This window comes from Cavia porcellus, unplaced genomic scaffold, assembly GCF_034190915.1.
Source record: "Cavia porcellus strain 051 isolate PalLab524CR breed Dunkin Hartley unplaced genomic scaffold, mCavPor4.1 scaffold_10, whole genome shotgun sequence".
Classification (NCBI taxonomy): domain Eukaryota; kingdom Metazoa; phylum Chordata; class Mammalia; order Rodentia; family Caviidae; genus Cavia; species Cavia porcellus.
Window position 1 is genome coordinate 8,243,067 of NW_026947493.1, and position 26,236 is coordinate 8,269,302.

Below are 26,236 nucleotides of genomic sequence, written 5' to 3' on the forward strand. Positions count from 1 at the left end.
TGCACTGCACTGCAACTGCTGACTTCCATCCTGAGTATGCTGTAGGGTTACCAACCTGTAGGCTGGTATTCTTTCCCCAGCTCCCTTGAATGAGACAGAGCCCAGCATGTGGGGCAGACACTGCTATGCCACCCAGTGGCAAACGACTGGCAGGCTTCCCCCGCCAGCTGCAAGGACTGCTACTGGCTGACAGTCCTTTGACCTTTAGCTACCATCTTACTCAAAGTCTCCCTCCCTGGGATACCCTACAGCCAGTGATTAAGTGAATAGTTTAGGTGGCCTGTAACAGCTCATCTCAATATCCCAAGCCTGAAAGACCATCCAGCTGCAGAGCCATCAACCTAGCTCTGCTCTCTGCTTCCAAGTGTCCTTAAAAATTTCTCTACCCAAATTTATCTCAGTAGTTGCTTCTTTCTAGAGCACATGGCCTCCAACCAAGTAGCTCCCCATGGGACAGGAAGTCAGAGCCTTGTAGTCCCAATGTCTCGTGGCCAGTAATAGAGCTGAGGAGAAATCCTCATCTTCTCAAAGCTTTGGAGTGAGACTGCCCTGGGAAAGCCCAGCCCTGCCACTCACTGACCTTATTCTCTGCCTCATTTTTCTCATCTCAGTGATATGCACTACACATAGGGACTTTAGTTTCAAGTTTCTACCTCGGTCACTTCCAATTCACTTGCACCATGCTGGTTACACCAAATATGTACTTAAATCTCAGGTATTTTGCAATTGAAAGAAACAAAGGGAGCCTTCAGTTTCTGAGATGTCATACAGAGCTGAAAAGGGGTGTCTAGGAATACAGTTGTACCATCAGTGGGAAACCTACCACCTTGTAAATCATCCTGAGTGCTTTGCTAGGAAAAGCTAAAAATGTGCTATGTAGATGTTTAAAAAGCATCCCAATTTTGCAGTTTTCCATGGCAGAGATGTTTCCTTGAACAAAACACTTCTAAGGTGTTTTGGGATTTTATATTTTTTAGACAGCACTGGTAAATTTGAATATGCCATCAGAGAAAAAGTAGTGAAGTACTAGAGGTTAGGATTTGACATTTATCCTGTGTTCCCTACCTCACCCTCCCCAAACCTACAGTGCTGGATGGTTTTCCCTTTGTCACTTGTTTTTTTGAGGACACTAATGCTACAGCTAGACTTCCGTTGGGGGTAGTGGAAGCCTCTTCCACCGAAGCTGTGTTTCCCATGGTGGTATCACTGGACAGCCTAAGTAGAACCTCTGTCCTCACTCTTACAGATGTGCCCACTTCAGCCACAACTACACAGCAGGCATCTCAAGCGCCATAGTGTATCAGAAGATGACGCTGATTTCAGACAGCACGGTGGCGGCTGCCTCCAACACCAGCCCTCACGTGTCTCAGGCATTATGTTACTTTGGCTCATAACCACCCCGTGGTAATACACAGCCCAAATGGAACAGCCTTTTTTTTTTCTCCCTAAAGGATGTCTCAAACTAGTCTTCACATTTGACATCAGTTTACATGTTTTAGAGAAAGGTTTCAGTTAAACATGCTTCTATGTATTCTTCAAAGGCAGCTAACCAGGGAGACAGAGGAAGTTTTACTTTTGCCACAAAATAGTGATTGTTTTGGCTAAAGGGCCCTTACATGCTAAAATATTATAGTGTTGTAGTGTGTCTTCTAAGCCTCAAGTTCAAATTCCAGGCCTGGTGCTCCTTAGCAGCTGATTCAGGGCCTCAACTACACCGCTGCTGGTGTTAATAGCGCCCTCTGCAGGTAGGAAGGGCACATTTCCAGCCTTTTCTAGAACAAGCCCAGGTACTCTGAGGGTCTCCTCTTGTTGAAGCACCAGCAACAGTCCTGCAGTTCCCCATAAAAGATGCCACTTCTGTGGCTTCCTGATACAGCCTAGCATTCAGACACTGTGGGAAGACCCAAGCAGGCACATGACCACTTTCTCTAGGGTCCTTCCTGGACAGCTGGGAAGAAGACTTGGAACTGCCAGTGTGAGATGAGTGAGACTCATTCAGCTATCTTTTGCCCTGCAAAGTCATAGAAAAATCCACCAAACCAAGAGTCCCTTAGGACTGTGAAGTTCCGTGTATCCTTACACAGGTTTGTGGGTAACCTGACTCCTGGGACTGGCTGGGCCCCCATCTCACCACAAGTGTTACAGGGGCCACAGCCAGATACCCAGATCCCAAGGAGACCCTGAGACTTGGGCCTTCCCTTTTCCTCTAAAGGACGCAGGGCAGGAGGAGTGGCACGTTCAGGGATGGCGCTGTTGAGAAGTCCAAAGGTTCAGAGTTGCTGCAAAGGCAAATGGACCAACCTCCCAAGGGAGAACAGGGACCTACTGGATACTTACTGGTTTACAGTATTCCCCTAAATTCCCAAAGCAAGCCCCTCAATTCATGTTAGCACTGTGGTAATGATGATCATCTAGAGGTTAAGCAACGTGGCCCAACTCACAGCTAGGAAATGAAAGCTGGAATTCAGACTAATCTCACCAGCTCTACCCTTCCAGCCTCTTTCTTGGCAAAAGGCTTCACACTTACACTGTAGAGGAGAGCCAAGATAGGAAGTGACAGGGAAGGCCATACCTATGGAATGGATCAGCCCAAGGTATAACACCCTCCACCTGCAGGCTTTATGAGGGCAAAAATGCATCTAACAGGTCGGGTAACTGGCTGAGTGGCCAGTTAGTGGAAGTCCAGATCTAACTGCCATTAAAGATAATTTGGCTCAGTTTATTAAAAAATATCTACACTGATGGGCCAATTTTTAAAAGTTCAGTGATGATAAAGTTTGAATGGAAGGCCACACGCGAGCCTATAGAAAGCCCTGAAGCATCAGCCCTCGGCAGGCATCGGGGTCACCTGGAAGGTTGAGGGAGCGAGGCAGACATCTGATTTTAACGGGGTATCCATGTGGTTCTGATTCTGTTGGCTCATGGAAAACCAAGGAGCTAAGAACACTTGGGCAAGTGGGTCAGCTAAACTGTGGGACACACATCTGGGAAGAAGTAACAGCTCTGCAGTTCACACTCTGCCACCCAGGGAAAGGTGTCCTCCTCCTCCTTCCAGTCTTTACACTTGTCTCCCTTCACCACACAGACCTCGTTTTCTTCTTCAGGCATGGGGCAGTGACAACATATAACAAATAACAAAAACTGTTCCAGATCTCAAGGCTCAAAAGGAGACAACCAGCAAGGAGAGGCTAGGGCTGCATCCTGTCTTTCCGGTTGAGCCTTTGAGGGGTGCTAAGTGCAAGTGGGCCCACTGGGAGAGGCAACTACTACCTGAGCACCCATAGACAGTCTGAGTGCAGCCAACAAGTGCCAGGAAGATAGGCTGGGCTGAATTTGGACCTCTCTAAGCCAGAGTATTAATGGGACCCTGGCACCAAATCCAGTAGCCACCCAGTACAGAGCTGCCTAAAAGAAATTTTTTTTTTGGTACTGGGAATCGAACTCAGGACCTTGTGCTTTCCAGACTGACACTGTGCCACTCAACTAAATCCCCAGCCAGGAAAAGAAAAATTCTTTAAATTAGTGTATATCCAGAGTTCAGAGTCAGCAAGAGCTAGTGGGTTTAATTTGCATATTTAAAAAACTGTCCAATATATGTCCAAGTAGTTCGCTGGAAGGAAGACTTCTCTGGTGTGGTTGAAATCAGCTATTCCCTTGGAAGGAGTCTGTTTGTTTTGAAAAATCACACATATACGGTGATTTCTTTTAAATATCACTTGGAGAATTCTGTCAGTGTTGCCACTGAAAAGGACTGAAGGTGGCTTATCTTTGGTGTGCTTATCTTGCAATTTCTGAAATTTCAATGCCAGATGTGTGTTCCAGGGCTCCGAAGTTTGATAAATCATTCATTGATTCATCAGATATTTGTTGAGTACCAGCTAAAGCCCAGTACTGCCTAAATAACAATCAGAGGGATAAAATTTGCTCTCTTGGGTGAGTATCTGACTCTACCAAAGATCACAGGCCCAGAGCAGCACTTGCAAGGCAGGGAGGCAGTTCTTCTCAGTGTATTTACAGAGGAGCATGGCATGGCCTCAAAGGAGAGAAAAATGTCCTGGTGTTACGGTTTAGATCTAAAATGTTCCCTAAAACCTCAGGTGCTCATAGGTGTGGCTTCTGGGCGGTGCTCTGATTAAGGGGCTTACAGCTGACTCGTTAGGTGTAATCTTGTCAGAAAAGGTGGGTGACTAGGGTATGGTGTGGATGGGTGCCCTCTTTCCTGCTCCTTCTCCTCTCTCTGCCTCTCCGTCCCTCCCCCTTCTCACCAGGCCAGGAACTTTTTCTCCTCTGCCTGTTGCCTATCCTTGGAGCCACCTCTAGAAACTGGGTCCTCTTTTAATTTGTGGTGTCAGATGTTGTGTCTCACTGGGAAAGTAACTGAGACGTCTGGGAAGATGCTGCTCAGATGCAGAATGGAGAGCATCCCAGCCAGAGGGAGCAGCCAAGGAGGTGCCCTGTGGCCAAAGAGGCACAGAGCAGCACAAAGGCAGATGTGGCTGGAAGGTAGAGAAGAGGGGGCAGACTGCAGAGATGAGAGATGCCAGACCACACAGGGCCTGTGGGCCACAGTACAGATTTCCATCTTTAACATACAGCTTTACAACGGTTTTAAGCAGTGGATAATGTATTCAATTTGCTTTTTTTAAAAGCTCATTTTGGCTCTACACAGAAAGCATATTCAAGAGAGAACCCTGTTACTAGGAGACTAGAGTAGTTGGAAAGTGATGGTGGAAGTTATTCTAGTGTCTGGAAACTAAAACACACAGATCTTAAGGACAGACTGAAGACAGGGAGAGGGGTGAATCAGGATAGCCCCTGGATGGGTGCTGTTCCTGGGTGGGTCAGAGGCAGATGGGCCAGATAGGAGGAGAGGCAAAGTCACAAGACTGCTCTGAGGTGGAGCAAGCAACAGGGCAGACGGAGCTGGACTCTTGTGGAATTGCTGGCTGACAATGCAGACAATAGCAACACAGAGGTGGTACACGATGCCCTGGGGATGAGGAAGATTTTCTAGGGAAGAGCTCAGAGGAGAAACAGAGTGCCTCTGAATCCTGAAAAGTCATTCGGTAGACAGAAAATCAGGAGAATGTGATAGCATGGGACTAAAAGACAAGGCTGAAGCCCACACTGCCAAAACTGTGGGAACCCAGGTTCCCACAGTGAGGAATAGATAAGAGTCACTGTCAGGGCTATCAGGGAACACTGACAGAGACAGCTGAGGCATGAGTGACAGGAACAGAGACTGAGCACAAAGGATTCTTCCAAGAAGTGTGGTTACAAAGTCCCCTGTCTACCAGTGAAGTGACCCAGAGGTCTTGCAGAGAACAAGTGCTTGGTACCAGTCACCTGATCTTGGGGTGAAGCAGGAAGTAGGTATTGAAAAGGGAAGGGGTCCCCTTGTATTTATATAGCTGATGAGAATCGGAAGTTCTCAGTAACTAGGAAAAAGATATCCCCTCTGACTTTTCCTCAGGGAAAGGCAGTTTTTTCTCTTTATAGCAGCTTTTAAAAATCTCTCTCTTGAATTTTCCTGCCAGCTCAAGTTGCTAGTGACTTGTGCCCCACTGTGAAATGTCAGGTCCTTTCCACCAAAGTCAAGCTGCACTGCACGCAGGTACCTGGCAAGGAAAGATAGCACCATTTCCCTCGTCAGGGGCTGCAGCTGATCCCTTCCAGCATCTGGTAGATGACCTCATGTGTGTCGCTTGTTGAATGTCACTTGCTATGGATGATGCCATCTCTGTGAGCCCATGACTGAGCAAGTGGTACCTGTCTGTGGCTATCCATCTTCTAGCTGGCAGCTAACTGCTCCTGGTGGTTAATGGTGGATCAGCAGCTGCCTTCTAGTCCACCACTGCTGTCATCTGTCACATTATAATCTCAGAGCCTGGATCCAGACCTTCCTCTGCACCCCAGCCCACCTGGCTTCACGTCTTCATTGCCTTGGCATTCGTTCCATGAGTGGGCACCCCCTGGATTTGTTGGCTGGTGAAGGACTGCTCCAGGCTGTTTGCTTACTGAATGCTCCTGTTTAGGTAGGGCTTTGTGTCCAAAGAACAAGAGGAACATGAGGATGGAGCCGAGTGTGTAGAGCTGACGAGTTCGGGCAGATTCCTGAGTGTGCCCTTGGCCAGCAAAATGGAGTGTGGTAGATCCAGCTGATCTAACTGGGGGTTTGGTATTCATTCAACTTACTGCCCTCTTCCTGAGCAACTGGCGGCATACCCCCATGTGTTAGCTTTTTGTTAGCGTAACAAAAATATATAAGAAAACCAACTAAAAACGAGGAATGTTCATTTTGGCTCAGTTTCAGAGCTTTCAGTTTCTGGGCAGTTGGCTCCTCTGCTCTTGAGCCTGTTGCAAAGCAGCACATCATGGCAGGGAGCAGCTGAGAGAAGAGCTGTTGAAAAACAGCAGCCAGGAAGCGGGGAAGGAGGGAGGAAAACCAAGTCCCAGGATCCCTTTCAAGGGTACATTCCCACTATGCTCTGCCTCCTACAGGTTCTGCCATTTCCCAGCACTGCAATCAGCAAGGACAAAGCTTTCACATAGGAGTCTTTGGGGGTGGGGACATTTAAGATCCAATCTGTAACATACATGAAAAGTACCCACAGGCTGAAAAGCATGGGGAGGGGAAGCACCAAAATCATCTGAGATAAATAGAGGACTGGAACTCAGCCTAGGAAACATGGAAAAGATTCCAAGAATGGTCCGAGTCCGCATGTGCAGTTGTGCTCAGTTCTTGAGAAGTTCAGTGAGGGGAAACATTGGGGATCGCTGAGCACAACCCTGCCTGAGGACTTCCTGCCACAGGCCACAGGTGGCGGCTGCCCACAGCACCAGCCGTCATTCAAAGCCTTTGAGTTGCAGTGCTCTGACGGTCTCTTTGCCAATATCAGCAGACTTTTGATTCCTGAGGGGTTGGGCGAGAGTGCCAGCCAAGCTGGAGTGAGATTAACATGCAGGGAAGCTAACTGTGAGCTTCAGCCATCCCCATCTCTGACCAGACCACAGTTGACTGAGCTCCTGCTTTTGGCCTCATGGGGCTCTCTGGCAAGTGCAAGTATTGAGAAGAGCCTCTGCACTCTGCCTTTCCTGCCTGGCCAGCAGAACAGCACACCAGTCTCTTCAGCTACCCTATTTTAGCAGTGTGCCAAGGGGCTCAAGTGTTTTTTTGGCTCTGAGAGCCCTTGCAAGTCAGAGCAAGCTGCCCACCCACTGCTACAGAAAATCCATTAGGCAAAGAAGCCCTGCTAAGGAAAATCCAGTAAGGCAACCAAGGTCTCTTACTTACCTTTGACTCCTTCTTCTTGATTTTCTGAGGTAGACATGGTCTCTGAAGAAAGACAATCTGCTTGGTGGATATACTCCCTTCTCTACAACACACAGAGCTGAGTGAGTCATGGTGTACCTGGAAGCACCCCAAGCCTGACCCACATGTTGTGGTCCCTAACTACATTAAAGCAAAGGAAAGCTACCACCAAATTATGAAAAGAAGTCAAGAAGTGTTCCTGCTCCATTTTCTCATCTCCAGGCCCAGCGGGCTATTTCAGAGGCCTGACAGATTTTTGGTGGTTTATGCAGTCTGTCAACTTCCTTGTAGGAAGTTTCAATTTCCTTGGACTGGCCATGAGGCAGCAGCTGGTATCTCAACCAAATGAGGACATAATAGCTGCTTCAGTGAGTCTCAAAGGGGCGGAGCATCTTGCAAGTACATTTTTGGGAACAGTGGCTGGGATAGGCAGGCAGGCATAGGGCATGGCTGGTGCTGGGGTCCTCTATGGCATGGCTCCTACAGGGATGCCAGTGCCAAGCGGGCAGTAGGATAGATGGTGCCCGCTAATCAGCTGTGGCTCTAACAGCTCATTCATTCTGATACAGTGAAGGCAGGATACCATGGAACTGCCCTTAAAGATGACAGACAGCATAAAGGAAAACACTTTCACTGTTTTCATTGCTTTCTTCGTATTTTTCAAACATCTTACTGCATTCACCCGTGAGTCACAGAGAAAGGTATTAGAAAGCATTGTCTTGCCATCTGTTTTGTGCCAGAAGCCAGGCTGGTGATTTCACCCAAAAGGGCTCATTTAAGCCTCACCAAGATACTCTGAGGCAGCCGACTACCGCTGCTACACACTGGAAATGAGTTCTGGAACAGTTTATGGGTCACACAGGCAGAGATCTGCCTGGTCCTGAAACCCTCTTTCTGGTCCGCCATGAAGGCTTACGTAAGGAACAGGATGAAATAGTTATGAATATGAAATTATACGTAAGTTAATGCCACGAACAGGGCCTAGGCTCTGGGCTTTTCATTCCTTTTGTGGGGACACTGAGCAGCACCATAATCACCAGCTCCCCACATCCCTGGCCATAGTCTTCTCAGCTGTAAAACTGGGTTAAAAAAATTCTGCCTCTGGGGCGGGGTGGGGGTTAGCTCAGTGGTGTAAGTGCCTGCTTGGCAAACTTGAGGTTGTGAGTTTGATCCCTGGCACCAAAAATAAAAATAAAAAAAATTTTTAAAAAATTCTGCCACATAGGATTTTTTTCTTTATTCCAAGGATTGAAATTTTATATCAAAGGGCCTACCTAGTCTAGTCTAGGACACAAGGCAGGTGCTGAATTTCTTTAGCATTAGAAGGGCCTCAGCCCTGACAGTTTAGGGGGCTCACCTTCATCCTGCTGGGCAGGTCTGACTCACCAGCACCAGCCAAAGCTCTTGGGTGGGGGTGGGGTGCTGAGGAATGCTCCCACTGATGGTGGCAGACAAGTGAAACACTGTGTCATTCTTAGTTGTAATGTAAATGGTAAGGAACCAGGCTCCATAGGTTTGTCACAGCATTAAGTAAAGTTAACCACATGGCATATGTCTCAGGAACAGTGCCTAGCACAGAGTAAGCATCCAACACTAATAACTAGCATCATTGTTACCTGGTTGTTTTGACGACAGGAGTTGGCAGCACACAGGTAAGTTGCCAGCCATAGGCTGCTAGAGAGTTCAGCAGAGGCACATAGTCTGTCTGCACTTCAACACCCTGGGAAAGAAAGGTCATAGTTAGTGTTCCTGCCACCACAGGCCAGCACCCCAGCAATGGTGGACTGTTCCTCCCATTGGCCAACACAGCAGAGAAGCCACAGAGAACTCCAACTCATGCCAAACAGTATGGAGCCAAACTGCCAACACGGGACGTCTTTCCAGGCCCTGGCACGATCTGTGGTTGGCAAAGAATTAGAGCCAAAAGATTAGTCCATTAATTTTGTTTTATTCTTGTCTGGACAAATAGCCTCCTGTGAGTTTTCCTGAAGAAGCACGATACCTTGCTTCAAAGACAACTGAGGGCATTGATAACACATGCTGCTCTGGATGGTTTTAGAGCATGCCATAGGGACTTAAAATTACATGTGACAGATGATTAAGTCATTTGCATCCAGCCTCAGACACGTGTGTGTGCCTACCCACCTACACACGTACACACATGCACAGGCACCTGTGTTACACATCCCGCCTTCCAGGAATAAGCAGATGCTACCTATGTTCTATTTTAAATCAGGAGCCAGCGGACTGATGTTTGTCTTTCCATTTAAAACCACAGCCTTGTCTGCACAAAGCGACAGACAATGTGTGGTCACTGCACTGGGGTTTACTATGGAGAAATCTCTACATCACCCCCATTTTCTCCTGCTGCACTCCACACCAAGGAATAATGTGCTTCCTAACCTGTCTTACATATGCTAGACTCCCATCTCCATTACTTGGCTTCTGGTTGGTGGCTTTGGAAGACCTCAAACATGTATCCAGAGTTGTTCCAACCAGTGCGCCCATGAGGGCTCACTCTGCTAGTGTTTTGCAGCTGCAGGGGTATAAAGGTGAGCAGTGTCACAGTTCTGCTCCTTGAGTTCACAGAACTCAAACACGCAAGTCACCAAAGTACAATGGTCTGCTGTCAGGGCCATCAGTTTCAAATGCCAGCGAAAAAGGAAAGACTTCCTGGCAGGTGCAGATCACAAGACAGATCTGAGCACAGTGCACAAAACAGGGTATGCTTCACTTGCAGGCAGTGTGTATGACACGTGGAGGGAGCCCTCTGTCTGGGAACGCCTGGCCCTAATGACACTATCCTCTCCAGGGTGGAGGAGCCTGTTACCCTTGGAGAATAAAACCAGCTCCTCCAGCTTCCCTGGACAGGGAGCCAAAAGAGAGATGATGGGTCAGCCTGCCCTGCCTGTTCTGGCTTTTAAAGCTTCCTTCACTGGGTACCAAACCCATGTGGTACCAGGTCACCAGAACACTTGGCAACTCAGTTCTGTTTTGGGAGCCTCAGTTTCTCAACAGTATAAAATAAGTGTTGGCTATCCAGTGGTTGTTTAGCCTGGTTCTGGAGTCAGCAGTATTGGTCTTACCTGAGAAGCCGTGAACAATACAGATTCTAAGCCCAGTCTAGATTCCTGAACCAAGTAGTCTGGAGAGGTCCTGGAATGTGTGCTTTACAGCCTCTCCATACTTTAGCTAAGCACAGAATCACTATCTAGATAGTCTTAGGTCTCTTTGGCAAAAGGAGAGCCCACAGTTCTGTAGTCAGAATCTATCAGCTGTTACCTCCGATCTAACTTTTGCCATTCACCATATGAGAAAAAAAAATAGCTGGATGTTTACAGGAACAACTATGTTTTTGTGAGAAATACTGTTGGTGGCATAGGATGGAGGGGACAGGAGAAAGGGAAAGAGAAAGCAGGAAAACTGGGTAAGAAAGAGGGAAGGAACCTAAGAAAGGGAGCAAAGGAACAATATAAACAGTTGGAAGGTTCACCAGAGAATGCAACTGTGGCCCCTCCCTGAAGCCCCAGTCAGGCTGGAGATGGCTCAGCAGGCGGCGCAGTGGGCCTCCAGAGCGCAGGGACATTCCCTTTCCAGACCAGGGCAGCCAGGATACCCCTTGCTGGGCCTGGCCCTCATGCAGGCTAAAGGAAGAGTTCTATGGCTGTTGTATCCAGAGACACCCTGCCCCCATCTGTGTTCCCAGTTTAAAGAAAGGAGGGGAGAGAGAAATTTAAATCCACTCTCCAGCTTTGTGAACCTCACAAATGATTACTTGGGCCTATCAAAAATAACCTTCCCACTTTATCAAGCACTGTGACAAACCCGCCACAATCAGACAGTAGTCATAGCAACCAGGACAAGCTCTTGTGCCTCACAAAGCCCTGAGTGGCAGAATGGAGTCTTTTCATTGGTGGCTGTGTCCTGGCCGGGTTTTCTCTGCATGCGCCCAGAGCTGCAAGACAATGACCGACCCCTGCTGCACCCAACCCAACCTGCCTGCTCAGACAGGCCTCACCAAGGCAGCTTCTATTTCACTCCATGTTATTTCATTTTGTCACCATCTCAAAGAGAAAAACAGCAGGATTTCTCCCAGACATTCCTTTTCCCCCTAAGGGTAGGAGATGTCAGCCAGAGGTGTCAAATCATAAAGACCAAAAGGAAAAGAGAGAACAACAAAACGTAAGGTATGCCTGTGTGACTTAATCTTAAATGTTAATTTCTGGCCACCAATCACTGGTGAGCTGAGTAAAATAAAGATGGTAGGGGTGAGGTGTGACACCACCAGGCTCTCCCATCCAATTGTTTGGGATGGTTTTGATTTAATTAATATTAATTGTGGGTTTTGGTAAGTATCCATCAAAGTCTGTTTGCATATTATGAATGCAGGAAAAAGACAGCATTTCTGAAACACAGGATGAGTTCCATAAAGGCAGTGAAAGACACTTTTAAGTCCATTAGCTAAGAAAGGTGGTAGGAAACAGATCCGGATGGAAGGCTTTCTTTGATCTGCTTTTCTGTGACACACTAGTGAGGAGAGAAGAAAGCAGGAACAGCACTCAAAAGCCAGCCTGCTTATCAAAAAGACATTTCTTTCTGTGAGTTGGAGCAAAAATTTTAATTAACTCCCCACTCTCCTATGGTGGATACACAATCTCCCATCACACCTGGAGTGTTTAAAAAAAAAAAACAAAACTGGAGCATGTCCTGTGGTTTTTCAACTTGTATAAAAGCAACTCATTTGTATTTATGGCTCTTTTCCCCTTTGTTCCCTATAATTTCTCCAGTGGTTGCAAATCACCTAGAGAAAAAGACATTCAATACAACCTTCCCTTACCCTCCAAAAATTATGACAACACAATAAACAGTAGTTTGAAAGAAAATACTTTGCTTCTTGTACATGACTGTACGTACAGGACTTTAAGTAAATGAAGTGAGGAATTCAACTTCCCTTGCCAAAAGGTGCTAGGAACCGAGTGAAGGGTATTCTGTTTCTGTCCTGACGTCCAGAGTTGAGGGAGCCCTTACTTCCAGCAAGATAGCATGGAAAGAAGAGGCTTGGAAAATCACTCCTGCATCTTTTGTAAACTTGCTACCGAAATGCCAATGCTCAACACGTCTGGATATATTTCTATTACTAATACTTATCAATTTTAAGTATATCTTTTGATTTCCTTTTATAAGAAATACAGAAATACTGTTCCCATACATATTTCTCACTTTATTGTGTCCCCAACTGGTTATTATGTAATTTTAATAATTATGTTTAATTAAAAATGCATTTCCATTCTTACACCTTTATAAATATCTCTCAGTGCTCTATTTTATGTTATCAATAACTATCTCCTGATCCTAAATATATGTCCCACATTTTTCCACTAGGACCTTTCTGAAAGTCCACCAACACTCAAATCTGACCTGATGTCTTTCCATGCCTAGCTTTTCCTCACACTGGCATCTCCTTTTTTTGGTTTCTGGAACACATCCTTTCATAGTTCCCTAGGTAAAACAATGGCCTGAAAGTCAATTGAAGCTGCATTTTTAAAAATACCTTTGTCTTCACTTTAAACTAAAAGTCTGAGCAAAGAAATCTGAGCTGAGCCCCACCCCACCCCCAACTTGAAAGTACTGCTGCACTAGCTTCTAGGTGCTAACATTCCTAAGACAGGCTTCTTACTATACTAATCCTTTGAATGGAACCTGCTGTAATGCTTTACAAGTTTTTAGGATTTTTTTCCAAGGCATTCCAGAATTTCAAAATATCCTTTAGTGCAGGTCTTATTTACTCAAAAGATTGTACATTTGATGGCCGTGCAGTCTGAAAACTTATCCTTTAATTCTGTAAAGTGTTTGGTTTTGGGTTTGTTATTTTGTTTTACTTGATAACTTTTCTCCCATATTTCGTCGTCTTCTTCTTTCTCTTTTCCTTTCTTTATTAGTCAAAATATGATATTAACGTTTTAATTTTATTATCTATCCCCATATCCTTATTTTATTTTACTTTCTGAGAGATTTCCTTCCAGTCTTTCTATTATGTTTTTGCTGACATATTTTTAAGATTCCAAAGTTTTTTCTTTTTTCTTTTTTAAGAGCATCCTGGTTTTATTTCATGAATACATATATTTTATCTCTTTAAGTGGTTCCTTCTGATCCCTGCATTACCTTTACAGTTACCAGGTTGCATGTGCGACAGATGGAGAATTCAGGATCTTTCCACCTTATATTAAAACTTTAAACCGATTTCCTTCCTTTCAGTTCTGCAGTTCCCTACTTCCCCTAACCCCTAATGACTTGGGGGCTTTGAAGACCAGAGCTTTTCTTGGGTTCTGCAGCAGAAAAAAACCCTGCTCCCTTTCTCATCCAAGTATCAGTTTCCTCTACTTTCTGTAACCAGTTCAAATTTTTTATCTTCTAACATTTGTTCCCTCTCGTAAAAAAAAAAAAATCACTCATCTTTATTTTCTCTTCTACTCTTCGTGTTCCCTTGGATATATGTCTTTCTAGTGTTGGTCCCCACTATTTTTTGTAGTTATGTTTTATACATTCATCAACACTAAATTAGTGAATACTGAATCATTTTTCCTAGGGGAAATGCAGGGTTAAATTATTGTCAGCCTCTGGTGACATTTTTTTGTCAACTATCACACAAAACTTTGTTTTATGTCTATTTCAGTTTAAAGACATCTTGGTTAACATATACTGTTGACTTTAATGCTGAACCAGAAGCAAAGGTATAGAACTCACACTGGAACAAAACTTACCTAATACTTGTTTGCTGTGTAAAACACATCCTAGCATTCTGCTCAGGAGCACTAAATAGCACCCTCAGCACTATTCTTAGGCATCGTTTATAGCTTTAAAAAAAAAATCAAGAATAAGTAGGAAAATTTTGAAAAGGACACCTGTTCATAGCATGAGCACTGACACGTGAGACAGCAACACCTCATTCACCTCAGCTGGAAACATGCACATGAAGTGGCTCAAATGTTTTGCTCTTCTGCACATCAACAAATGTCCACGAAAATGCCACACATGTTGACAACGGAGTTATAAATAAATGTTAATAGCAGGTCATTTTGGAAATACAGAATCTTAAAAAAATACAGAATCTGAACACAAGGATCAATTATCAGAATATCCTTCTCTTTATGTAATTTCTTTAACACGATTTTACTGGTATTCTTCAGAAAAGAAACAGATGCCTGTGTCCAATTACCTGTGTTTAACACAATTGTATTATTTAATGCTTTAAGGGTCCAATGCGTGGCTTTTCTAAATAATTTACTACAAAAACCCCCCAAAATTTTTGATTACCTAAATCCTACCTGCACAGTAAAACACATATACAAATTTTATATTAGAGATTTACAGAAATTAATTTTAAAATCTAGTAATGTAAATTTATAATGGACAAGAATGTGAAGATGACAGAAAGGGAAAATCAAATGCCCATTAAGTACATGAAAAAATACAGAATGTTATAATAAAACTGTAAATTAAGCTATGCTGAGACACTATTTTTACATACAAAACTGAGAAAATCTTCAAGCTTGACAACTCCCTATCTCTCAAAATTACAAACACATTTGCCCTTTGACTGAAAAATTTTACTTCTGGGAATCTGTCCTACGTATAAAAAATGAAAAATGTACACAGTTACTTGCTAGAAACCACCCAAGTGCTCATCAGTGCTGCACTTGTTAAATCCATACAGTGGCGGGGCTGGGGATTTAGCTCAGCGGCATAAGTGTCTGCCTTGCAAGCAGGCAGTCATGAGTTCGATCCCTGGTACTGATAAAAAGGAAAAAGACAAAAAAAAAAAAAAAAAAATCCATACAGTGGCATAGGGAACTGGATAATGGTGACTCACATGTATGCAAAAGCATACAGGATGAGGAGGGGCAATGCAAGAAAACTGCTATACTCTAGGCATGTAGAATGTGAGGGACTGAGACCACGGTGGGGGTGGACCATAGGCCATTCTTTCCCTTCTGATTTTCCCCCTCCCCTGTTTTCTCCCTTTCCAGGTTTGGTTTTCTCCCTTCCCCGCCCCTCTTCCTCTCTCCTTCTCAAGCCCCTTTCCCTCCCCCCCCCGCCCCGCCCACCTGCTCCCCACCCCTGGGCCCTTGGGACCCCCGTGGAGAAGAGCCCACCCCCAGCCATCGGGCTGAGCCACAGCCGATCAGCCAAGGGCCCCTGGGTGGGCGGAGATGTGGTGCCCTCCCCGCTGTGGTCTGCGTGAGGTAGATTGCTAGAGGCTATCCACTATCTTTCCTGAGGTGTCTCTCCAAGTTATGCCTGATAAATGTAGTTAATACTTCATCTGGATGGATGCGACAGTACATCTCAGCTAGAGATCAGCGCACTTCAGATAAACTGAAACTGACAATGAAAGAAACTGGGCCTCCTATATATACATCTGTATGGAAGGAACAAAATATATGAGAAGAGGAGGCAACAAGAAAGGGTTCTCAGTCCCCAATCCTGAGAACACTGATCCAGGAAAGGTAAATGCAAAGGACAATAAGGACAGAAAACATGCAGTATCAGGCACGGCACCAATAGACATAAAGTGATATATCTTTGGGACCTCATAAACGAGTTCAAAAGTGAAGTATTTAACCAAGTAAAGCAAGATATAAATAGAATAATTAAAGAAATGCTAAACACCTCCCAAGAAAAAACAGATGGTAGAATGGAAGAACAAAAAAAAAGGGGGGAGAATTGTTTGATGGAGAAAATAGAGAAAACATAGAATACATGAAGCAGGTTCAAAGAGATTACCAGGAAATTAAAAACTCTATTGAAAGCTGGCATAACAGCTTGAAAGAAACTAAGGATAGATTATCCAAACTGGAGGACAGGTTTGCAATGTGGGATCATGAAAGGAAAAAGTTCTTAAAAATAACAAGGAAACAGCAGTAACAATACAAAGGCTAGAAGATGACAAGAGGATCTATAACTTAAGAATAAAGAATGTGAATGAAGAAGCAGGGGTACAAAGGAACTGCAAAGGCTATTCACAGAAATAATTAAGGAAAACTTCCCAAACATTAGAAAAGGAAAAGATGCTCAGATGTATGAGGCATACAGAACTCCAGCCACCTACAATCAAAACAGAACTACACATATAATAATTAAGATTCCAGAAATGCAATATAAGAACAGAATATTAAAAGCTGTCAGAGACAAGAAACAGATCACTTACAAGGGAACACTCATCAGAATTACAGCAGACTTCTCAGCACAAATCATCAAATCTCAAAGAGTGTGGGGCAAAATAATCCAAGCCTTGAAAGACAATAACCTCCAGCCAAGATTGATATATCCTGCACAATGTCCCTAGAAATTAATGGAGAAACAAGGTGCTTCCAAGATAAAGAGGAACACCAATCCAACTCTATAGAGAATACTGCAGGACATTCTAAAGAGAGAGAAAAGTACCAGAATTCCAGAAACAGTGGCAGAGAGGCCACAATGAATGGAGCAGAAAGCAAAATGAAGAAGACAGACAACTAATGACAGAAAAAGAGCACAGAAGAAATGAGGCAAAGAAGGTTGGATATAATTTCTAATATAAATGGCCTAAATACACTAACTTAAGGAAAAAAAAGAGAGAATCGCAGGGAGAGGAGTGACTTCCCCTTCCATTCTCTCTAGACAAGAGGATCAAGAGGTAGGGTCCACCAAGAGGCTCTTTATAGGAAATATAATTACTCTGAAGGAGGTTATATGGACCAAAATCAAACATGAGAAAACGGAACTCGATGTGACAGGGAACCAAAGAGTAATCCAGTATTTATGGATAGATTGAACACACAGGCTTTAATAAATGAAGAAATATAACTAGAAATCCAGCCCAGGAGTAAGAAAGTTTGGAAACACTTAGGTTAATAGCAGGTTGCCCCCCCCCAATATAAAACTGTGAGTGTTGGGGAGACCCAAAAATACGCAGTTCATTCTGGGGGAGTAAAGGGGAGGAATAGTCTTCAAAAAAAAAAAAAAAAAACAGCAGAAGATATAGCTAATAGTGTATCAGGAATTAAAACCCTTATTATTCGCACCACTCTGCTTGGTTGAAACTTGTTCAATCCTAGTTTGTATACAAGCACTACATCCGAGGGCACAGACAGCTGTCCCTAAGAGATCAGGACATAGCACAGTGGTCATCTTTAATTTCCTATTAACTCAATCAGGATCCCTGTATGACTTCTACTGTTGTATCATCACTTATCTTAGTTAAATCTGACTGGTTTCATTGCTGCTTATTATTGACAGATTTTATTCAAAACAGTTAGGTTGCTGGTATCAAGTTGAGGAGTATAGACAACTATACTGAAAATGACAATGATTCACCACGATATCGATTCTGATTTGATTACGACCTGTTTTTGTAGCTCTACACTACCTACAAAGTTGTATTTCTGTTAACTCTGTTATGTACTTATATGTTCAATTATCCTTTATCTGATGATATAGCCAATTCTGTTGATGATAACAAGAAACAGCACAGTGATCATGGTAGAACTCCTTATACGGCAGTTTTATATGTCTTTTTAGTTTTATGTGTCTATAGGAGTATGTTTAGTTCTGTCCTGCTTTGTCCTGTTTCTCCCTCTAATATAGAAAGGACAGAAATACATGTTAAGACTCAGGCTTGTGTAAAACCTATAAACAGTTTATGAGAACTGATCTTATGACACATGATGAAATGAACAAATAGTTCGAAAGAAAGAAAGGGGCACTGCAGTACCCAGTGCTGATTCCAGAGTGTTATGATGTGAAATCCAGCAATATTATTAATCTTTGTTTAGAAGCATTTTAAGCTAGTAAGTTTTATTAGGTCTCAACATAAATGAAGATATGGATAAATGCATACATGTCTAAGTGTATAGGATTGATAGCCATATTACTTAGTTTTTGTTGGATAGTTGAACAGAACTGTTTGCACTCTCCCTGGTTGAATTCCCATTTATATGTTCCACTTTTGTATCTTGAACAACTATTTGTGGGGGGACAATATGTATACATCAACTAGTGATTTATTACTGTTTATTTCTTTTCTTTGAAAGTATGTACTATTTCTGCCCGTTTTCTGTTTTGTCTTTCTTTAAATAATAAAAAAATAAAATTCAAAACAAAAAAAGAATATGACAGACTGCAGAGGTGCCTACGAAAGCTGAACAAAACAGTCTGTGATAGGTAGCATAATGACCCCGAACACTATCTATGCATAATTCCCAGAGCCTACGACTAACTTCCCTTACACAGTAAAAGGGATTCAGTAAATGTAAGTTAAGCATCTGAGATGGAAAAGTTTATCCTGGGTTTTTGAGTGAATCTTTTGTAAAAATAAATAAATAAATAAATAAATAAATAAATAAAAGACACTTATAAGTAAAAGGTAAGAAGGTCAGAGTCAGAGAAGGAGATGTGGTGACAGAAATAGAGGCTGAATGATGCCAGGAAAGGAAAATGCCATGAGTTAAGGAACATGCATGGCTTCCAAGAGCTGGAAAAGTCAAGCATCTGAGTCTCTCCTGAAGTATCCAGGAAGAATGTGGTCCCACCAACACTTTGACTTTAGACTTTAATACCCATCCCATACTTCTGACCTCCAGAACTATAAAATAACAAACATGCTGTTGAAACCATTAAAGTTTTAATAATTTGTTGTAGCAGCAAAAAAACCAAAAACCAAAAACAAACAAACAAACAAAAAAAACTGATCCACAGCCCAAAGTCAGCAAAAGGTTAGAATGGATAGAAGAAATTGGAGGTGTTGGTCAACCAAGGAAGGCCAAGGCCTGGGCTTCCCAATGAGGAAGAGGGCATGGCTATGCCTGGTATCCCAGTTCACTCGCCACTCTGACATTCAGGCAGCTCAGCTCTGTGTAGGTGTTGGAAGCAAAGACGTGTGCTTCTGTCCTAGAGACTCCCAGACTGGGGGTCAGGAGATTGGGCATATGGACCCCTGTCTAACAGAAGCCCATGGAAGTGTGGTGGGGGAAAGGAAAGGGAGAGGAGTGATTCCCCTTCCATTCTCTCTAGACAAAGAGTAAATCCCTGCGTTTCTCACCCTCATCCTTCCCTAGGCCTCCCGCAGGACCACTGTGCCTGCCAGCCAGTGGGAGGGACAGGCAGCGCAGGCTGCTGGCCGGCTAGAGACGAGACCACGTTGTTTTCCCCTTTGTTTTACACACAATTCCCCAGAGAAACATTTTGCTGATATGTAATTAGACTAACATAATAGAGTCTAAGAGAGCAGTTGTCTCTTTTTAGACAACTCTGGCTTTCAAAATGTTCAAAGAGAGTAAGTTAAATAAAAAAAGCTGAGTTCTTAGATATAGAAGAGGGGCCAGAAGAAAACACATATAATGTATACAAAGCGTCAGTTCCAGGATTCCTCACCCACCCACTCCAGCTGGTGAATTCGTATCTTTGCCTGACTCTACTATGCAAGAAAGGCAGAAAACCCTCGCCTTTTAGGAGCATAACATAAGAACAAAAAATACTTATTCTTTAAAAACACTGTTCGCAACTGTGGTTTCAGTGATGACCTTCTCCTGTGCAGGCCCTAATTACAGCATAACTGCAGCTTCACCCATAAAGAGTGAATGTCCACTCCTCAATCTCCTGAATCCAGGCTGGCCTTGGACCTGGCTCTGACAACATCAGAATCTGACATATGCGACTACAAGAGTCAGGCCTCAAGGGCCTTGGTGAGACTGCCTGTTCTCAAAGAACCCAGCCAATGCCACAAGGACAAGCCTGGGCTAGCCTGCTGGGTGACGACTGTCATATGGCCCAACTGACCAGCAGACATGTGGGAGATGCCACTGGGGACCAGCGGAGGCCAGGGGACCCACTGGTGGCTCTAGATGTGGGAGAGAACCCAGCTGAGATGAGTGGAGGCTTGCCATCTCTGCAAGGTCATCTAGGCGACCTGGGCTCTGTGAGCAATAAAAACTGCTGCTATTTTAGTTCATTAACCTTGCGGGGGTTGGGGGGAGCTAACTAATATTCCAGGAAGAGCCAAGTATCTAAGCAAATGTCCAAGAAAAAAATGTTAGCGAAAATCCTTTCATTTGATTCGAAATAAATTATAATAGCTACTACTGGAAGGGACTCAGCAGGTCTCAGCAGCCCTCATTTCCTCCATGCCAGACACAATGTGACCTTGTGCTACCTCTGGAGTCCTGACATCTCATTTATGGTAACCTACTGTAAGGTCCAGCACCACCACCAGCATATCCTGAGAGACAGAGCTAAAAACCCACACTGGGGAAGAACACACTAGCTCAAGACATTGCCCTGGCTTCTCCTACAGTACAGTGCCAAGTTGGCAGAAGAACCAAACCTATGTGTGCAAGATAACAATTCCCTGGACTCTGGACACCTGAGCGCCATGGTTTCTCTGAAGGGGGACTGGAGGATGGGTTAACAAGGCAGAGGGGCAGAAGCCAACACACAGCCCATGTCACCAAAGCTGTGGCTCCTGTGCACCTGCGCAGGCACCAGGCAACGTGTTACAATGCAGAACTCCCATGCTATGAGGCCAGACATTTGGCAATCAAGGGCTAATGGCTGGGTGTACTCCGTTCATTAGTAGCAACAGATACTGCTACTCTGAGTGCAAACAGTTAAGTGACTCAAAGCTGCTCCATGCTGTCAGCTGTGCAGCAGGACCACATACTAGGCCAGCACGGGGCTCGCAGCCTTCAGAAGCTGACATGTCACACACATGCCAGATGCAGCAGCAAGCCTGTCCTCTGCAAATGTGGAAGCAGCTTTGTTTGATAACAATTAAACAAGAAACGTTTTCTGCATTCAGGGACTTGCCAAGTCCCTCCCACTTGCTTTGATGAGTGATAAGAAAATTAGACTTTCTGGGAAAAAATGAGATTTATCACTTTATTACTCTCTCTCCAGACAAAATGAGAGGGATGAAGGATTATATTTTTAACCTTTCTTTCTTATTTTTAACCTATCTGCTAGAAAAGAGAAAAGACTGCAAAAAGAGCCCTCCCAAAGCAAAGTATACAATTAAAAAGATATTTATTTTGAAGAGGAGGTGGTAGGGAAAGGAGCCAACCTGCAAACATCTAGGACTTAAAATTATGTCACAGATACCACCTTTACTTATTGTCAGTAGATTCATTACCATTCCCAGTAATTGTAAAATGCTAACCCAGAAGATGTATCTGGATAATAGCTGGCTTACACACTGAAGAAAGAAAGAAACAGAAATTAAAAGGCCATTTCACTGTCCAATCTAACAAGCAGAGCCATACAAAGTATCTGTACTTTTTCTCGACCCATCTTTCTCCACCCGGGTAATGTAAGGTGCCAGATTCTCAGTCAGGGTTGGGGCAATCTGAGTTGGTCAATATTCTCTTTGCAGTGACTCAACCACAGCATCTTGTTGCTATGGTTACCCCCTTTTAACTCAACCATCTCTCATGTCCACTTCTCAGACCAAATTACACTGCACTAATCCCACAGCATGTTCTCTGAGGACTCTGCTCCTGGTAAGTGCAAATCTAACAGGGCTTCTGAAGCACTGGGAGCCAATGACTATACTGAAATACCAGCCTTCAGGACAAGCTGGGCCTCATTACCCCCATGGTGGCAAGTCCTGCACTAGCTCTCCAGTCTCCTGCTCTGTCAGAGAGAAAATCCACTGGAGCCTATAGCAGAGGAGCTGTTAGGTTCCAGTCAGCATCTGGACCCTAACCCACCAAAGGATGACCTGATAAAAAACAAACAAAACAAAGCAAAACCCAAACACAAGAAAATGAAACAGTCTCAGAAAGCTAGGCCACCTCTAGAAAATCCTTTCACCACCCTTTTCCCCCACCTTCTTTACACATATTGATCACTACTTGGTCTTTGTTTTTCTGTTTATTGCCATCTGCTGCACAGGAACAGAACCTCCATAAAGATGGGGAGTTTATCTTGTCCCTGATTAATCCAGGCTATCACACAGGAAAGTATCTGCTCAGTAATTAGATGCTGAGGGATTGAATGAGTTACTTTTCTTAGGTATTTCGGGAGTAGGTTCTGTCACTATGTCTTGAGTTCTTAAAGTTTTATCAAAATTGCTTAAGTCACACCAATAACAAGACATAAGCCTGTACTACAAATGTGAGTTAATCTGCTAGGAGGTTATATTACTATTTTCCTAGGTATTCTAGCAAGTTGAAAGTATATTTTTATAAGAAAGTTAAATACAAAGTCATGAACTAGTCATCCAGTCTCCAAGGCCATGTGCATTTTAGTAAAAGGCGATAGATTTTAATCCATCCCTTCCTGCTTTGCCACCATAATGGTGTTGCTGACTGTACTATCAGAAGGTTGTGTCTATTTCTTCAGTGTGACACTGGGCTTGCTTTGTGACTTTCTTTAGCCAAATTGAAGCATAAAGTTTGCGTCCTGCTCTTGCCCATTTGCTTCTCTTGGAAACCCTATGACTGTCGTCCTGTGAAGAAGTCCATGCCAGCCTAACTGTATAGTAAGATAATCAACAGTCAACCAAGTATGAGACATATGTGTAATCTCACTCTAGGTCACCTAACCATCAGCTAGCACATGAGAAAGCCAGCTGAGAACAGCCATGCCACCTAAGTAAAACTGCCCAGCTACATACCCTGGAGTATTCTATACCTACTAGCAGCCACTTCTTTTGCTTCTTTTGCCTCTTAGACAACTAATCCAATTTCTGTCTCTGAACATTTCATATAAATGGATGCTTATAACATAGTTTCTTTGCATCTGACTACTTTTACTTTAATGAATTTGAGCTGCATCCATATTGTAGCAAGTATTCAATTACATGCCAAATAATATTCTATTATATGGATACTCCATATTTGTTTATTTCTACATCACTTGATAGAGATCACTTGATAAGAGAGATTGTTTTCACTTTTTGGACATTATGAATAAAGCAGCTGTGAGCATTTATATACAGATCGTAATATACACATTATGGATGTGTATTTTCATTTTCGTGTATTCCCAGGGGTGAAGTTCTCCACTTATCACTTCTGTAAAAAAAGAAAAGGTATGAAAATGAAAACACAAACCTTTCGGCCTCATTAGACTAGTTTCTGATCCTCTGAAAGTCAAATTTTCCATGTGATACAAGCAAACAGAATGCCCTTCTTCACCTCCACTAAGTAGACTGTTTAGGAATCCTGCCTTATAGAAGCCATAGTACAACCATTCATCTCAGCTTACTACAGCTGGAAGAGATCAAGGTGGTCCTTCAGTCCAATGGTTCTTGGGCCTGGCTGAATTTTTATATACAGGTCCCTAATCCCACCCACAGACCTACTGACTCTGAATCTCCAGGGTGCAGTGAGAATATGGGATGGATGTTTTCGACACAGCCCCAAGTGAACCTGTGGACTGACACAATTTGGGAATCACTGCTCTCTCCCTCTTGCCCACCTGAATCACACCAGCATCTGGGAGCTGATGGCGCCAGGTCCCATGCCCTTCCACTGCTCAAGAGTTCCACATCGACTCTCCAACCAAACCTTGATTTCCCTTCACAATCAATAAAAATAGTCTAATTCTTTTGGTGCCAGGGATCAAACTCATGACCTTGCGTTTGCCAAGCAGGCACTTTTGTCACTGAGTAACCCCCCACCCCCGCAATTCTTTTATCGTAAGTCAGATCTTCAAGGATAAGAAGCCAGCTGTCTTACTGCCCTGTTCTCTTCCTAGATAAATATGCTCAATTGTTTTGAACCATTTCCAGGTGTATCCTGCATTACTGTCACTCTGGTATCTCCCCCCATATCTGTTCATGTTTCTTATCAAATATGGTAGCTATGCTAGAACATGAGACTTCAACAGACTGCAAAGGAGAGGGTAAGCCCCTCCTATGTGCATTTTGATATATATGGCCAAAGATATCCTTTATAAACAGAAGTAACCTCATACGACTCAATTATTCATCCAACCAATGTTTGTTAAAAACCTGTTTCATAAAAGGAATTAATTTGGATTCAAGGAAGTAAGTATCAGGAACTGCTGGTTCCTGACTCAACGAGTTTGCAAGGCAGGCGCTTATGCCGCTGAGCTAAATTCCCAGCCCCAACTCAACGAGTTTGCATAAGAGTGATTCCAAGGTAAGGTAAAATGTAGTTATTTCAAGAGGCAGACAGAGCAAATCTAGCCAATGGTCTCAAAGATGGCCCTCCAAAGTGGGGGGCATTAGGGTTAGATCAGACAGAGTGAAGACCTGACCCAGAGGAGGGTATCAGCACAAGTGGACAGTGACAAAGTAACACTAGATGTAATATGGCAAACCCCACCTTGTCACAGCCTGGAACATTTGGAGTAGCAGGTCTATTTTTGGCCTTACTTAAGCATTCTTTCATTATAATTGCTGTCAAATCAGGTACTCCCATTCTGTGTTATTGATTTTAATTTAAATGCATTCATTTTTTGATATTTAAATGTGTACCTATTATATTTTATTGGCCTGGTTTGGGACTAACATTTATAAAATAATAGATCATGAGGATGGAAGGATTTAAGTAGTCAGGAAATCTATTAAATGAAGAAACTAGATTAGAACAGTAAATTTCAGGGTTTCTTGACTTGTTTTTTTTTCCTTCTTCCTTCCTCTGATCAGGGTATTTAAAAATATCAACTGCAATCTAACTTAAGACACCTAACATGTAAAAACATAAATTTGGAGAAAGCTGCCCTGGTTAGGATTGGCATGTGTGAATTGTCCAGAGCCTTCCCCAACCCTCTTCTCTTGACTCCTTCATCCTGTTTCCCCCATGGCCAACTGGAATGCTTCTGTGGGGTCCAAGAGCATCTATGTTCTTTAGATCCTGAAAGCCATCAGGGGTATCCTGTGGCCCCCTGGCTTTGAGTCTCTGACCAGAATACTATCTTCCAGTTCCCATTACAGTAGTACTTTGGTTCATGAACTTACTTGTTCTACAGTTTTGGAAAAGATGTCCATCTTTGTGTTTGTGTGAGAAATGTTATGTTTCTCAATCACTGTAGAGTTTGCAAAAACAAAATTACGACAAACCAATTTATTTTGTGAACCAAATTATTTGTAAACAAAGGTGTTCATGAACGAAGGGTATCACTGTACAAGCACCCAAGAATGAGCGTAAAAGGCACAGGATGGCATCATAGGGCCCCTGAACAAAGACCTGTCTCGGATTAAAGTATGTAGTTGCTGAGTGCAGTCTCTCAACTAGTCATGCTTCACAGGCCCTTCCTTTTTAGTTTTTTATGAATGTTCTTGGCCAAGTAAATTCAAAAAGAACATATTCCAAGAAGTGACAACAAGTAAACAATTAAGTACAAGAGCATCCTCCTTGTGCCCTAACTGGAGTCTATACCACCAGGTCTCAGATCTCTGAATTTTGCCACTGGCTTCCCTGGCTCTCCAGCCTGCAGACTGTAGTAGTTAGCCTCCTTAGTTACAAAAGTCATACAATAAATTGCATGTGTGCATGCGCACACACATGTATGAGTATGCATAGGCATGCAAAATCTACTAATTCTATCTCACTATAGAATATGGACTTATACTGCCATGTCATTCTAGGCATACACTGAATATATTAAAGCACAGTATTTTTTAAAGATTGCATTTGTCACAAGATTTGAACACATGATCATTTCTTTTACCTTCTCTTTCTCTGCAAGACTCTAAATTCACTTTAACCCTGGTCTCCAAAAAAGTGGCTAACTTGCCTGCCTCTTTCCTCAATTTTAAACAGTTTCTGTGATTTAGAGTCTCTCACCACCCTGCAAGAAGCTTGTCAACAAAGAAAAAATATTGATGGATATGGAAAGACCAGGAGTTTGGGGGACATTCATTTTTAATGACTATTCTCTTACTCTCAAGATAAAGGGAATCAATGCTTCCTGCCTGAA

General features: G+C 43.4%; 1 protein-coding gene across 2 annotated transcripts in view; it reads right to left on the minus strand.

Annotated features, from left to right (window-relative positions):
- Rftn1 (raftlin, lipid raft linker 1) overlaps positions 1-26,236 on the minus strand; it is a 227,090-nt gene that overhangs the window by 1,613 nt on the left and 199,241 nt on the right. For both annotated transcript variants that reach the window (XM_003480013.5, XM_023561651.2), the window contains exons 8-9: positions 8,929-9,032; positions 7,295-7,376 (exon numbers count right to left, since the gene is read on the minus strand). In XM_003480013.5, coding sequence (XP_003480061.1) covers positions 7,295-7,376; positions 8,929-9,032 — 186 coding nt within the window. The remainder of the gene's footprint in view (positions 1-7,294; positions 7,377-8,928; positions 9,033-26,236) is intronic.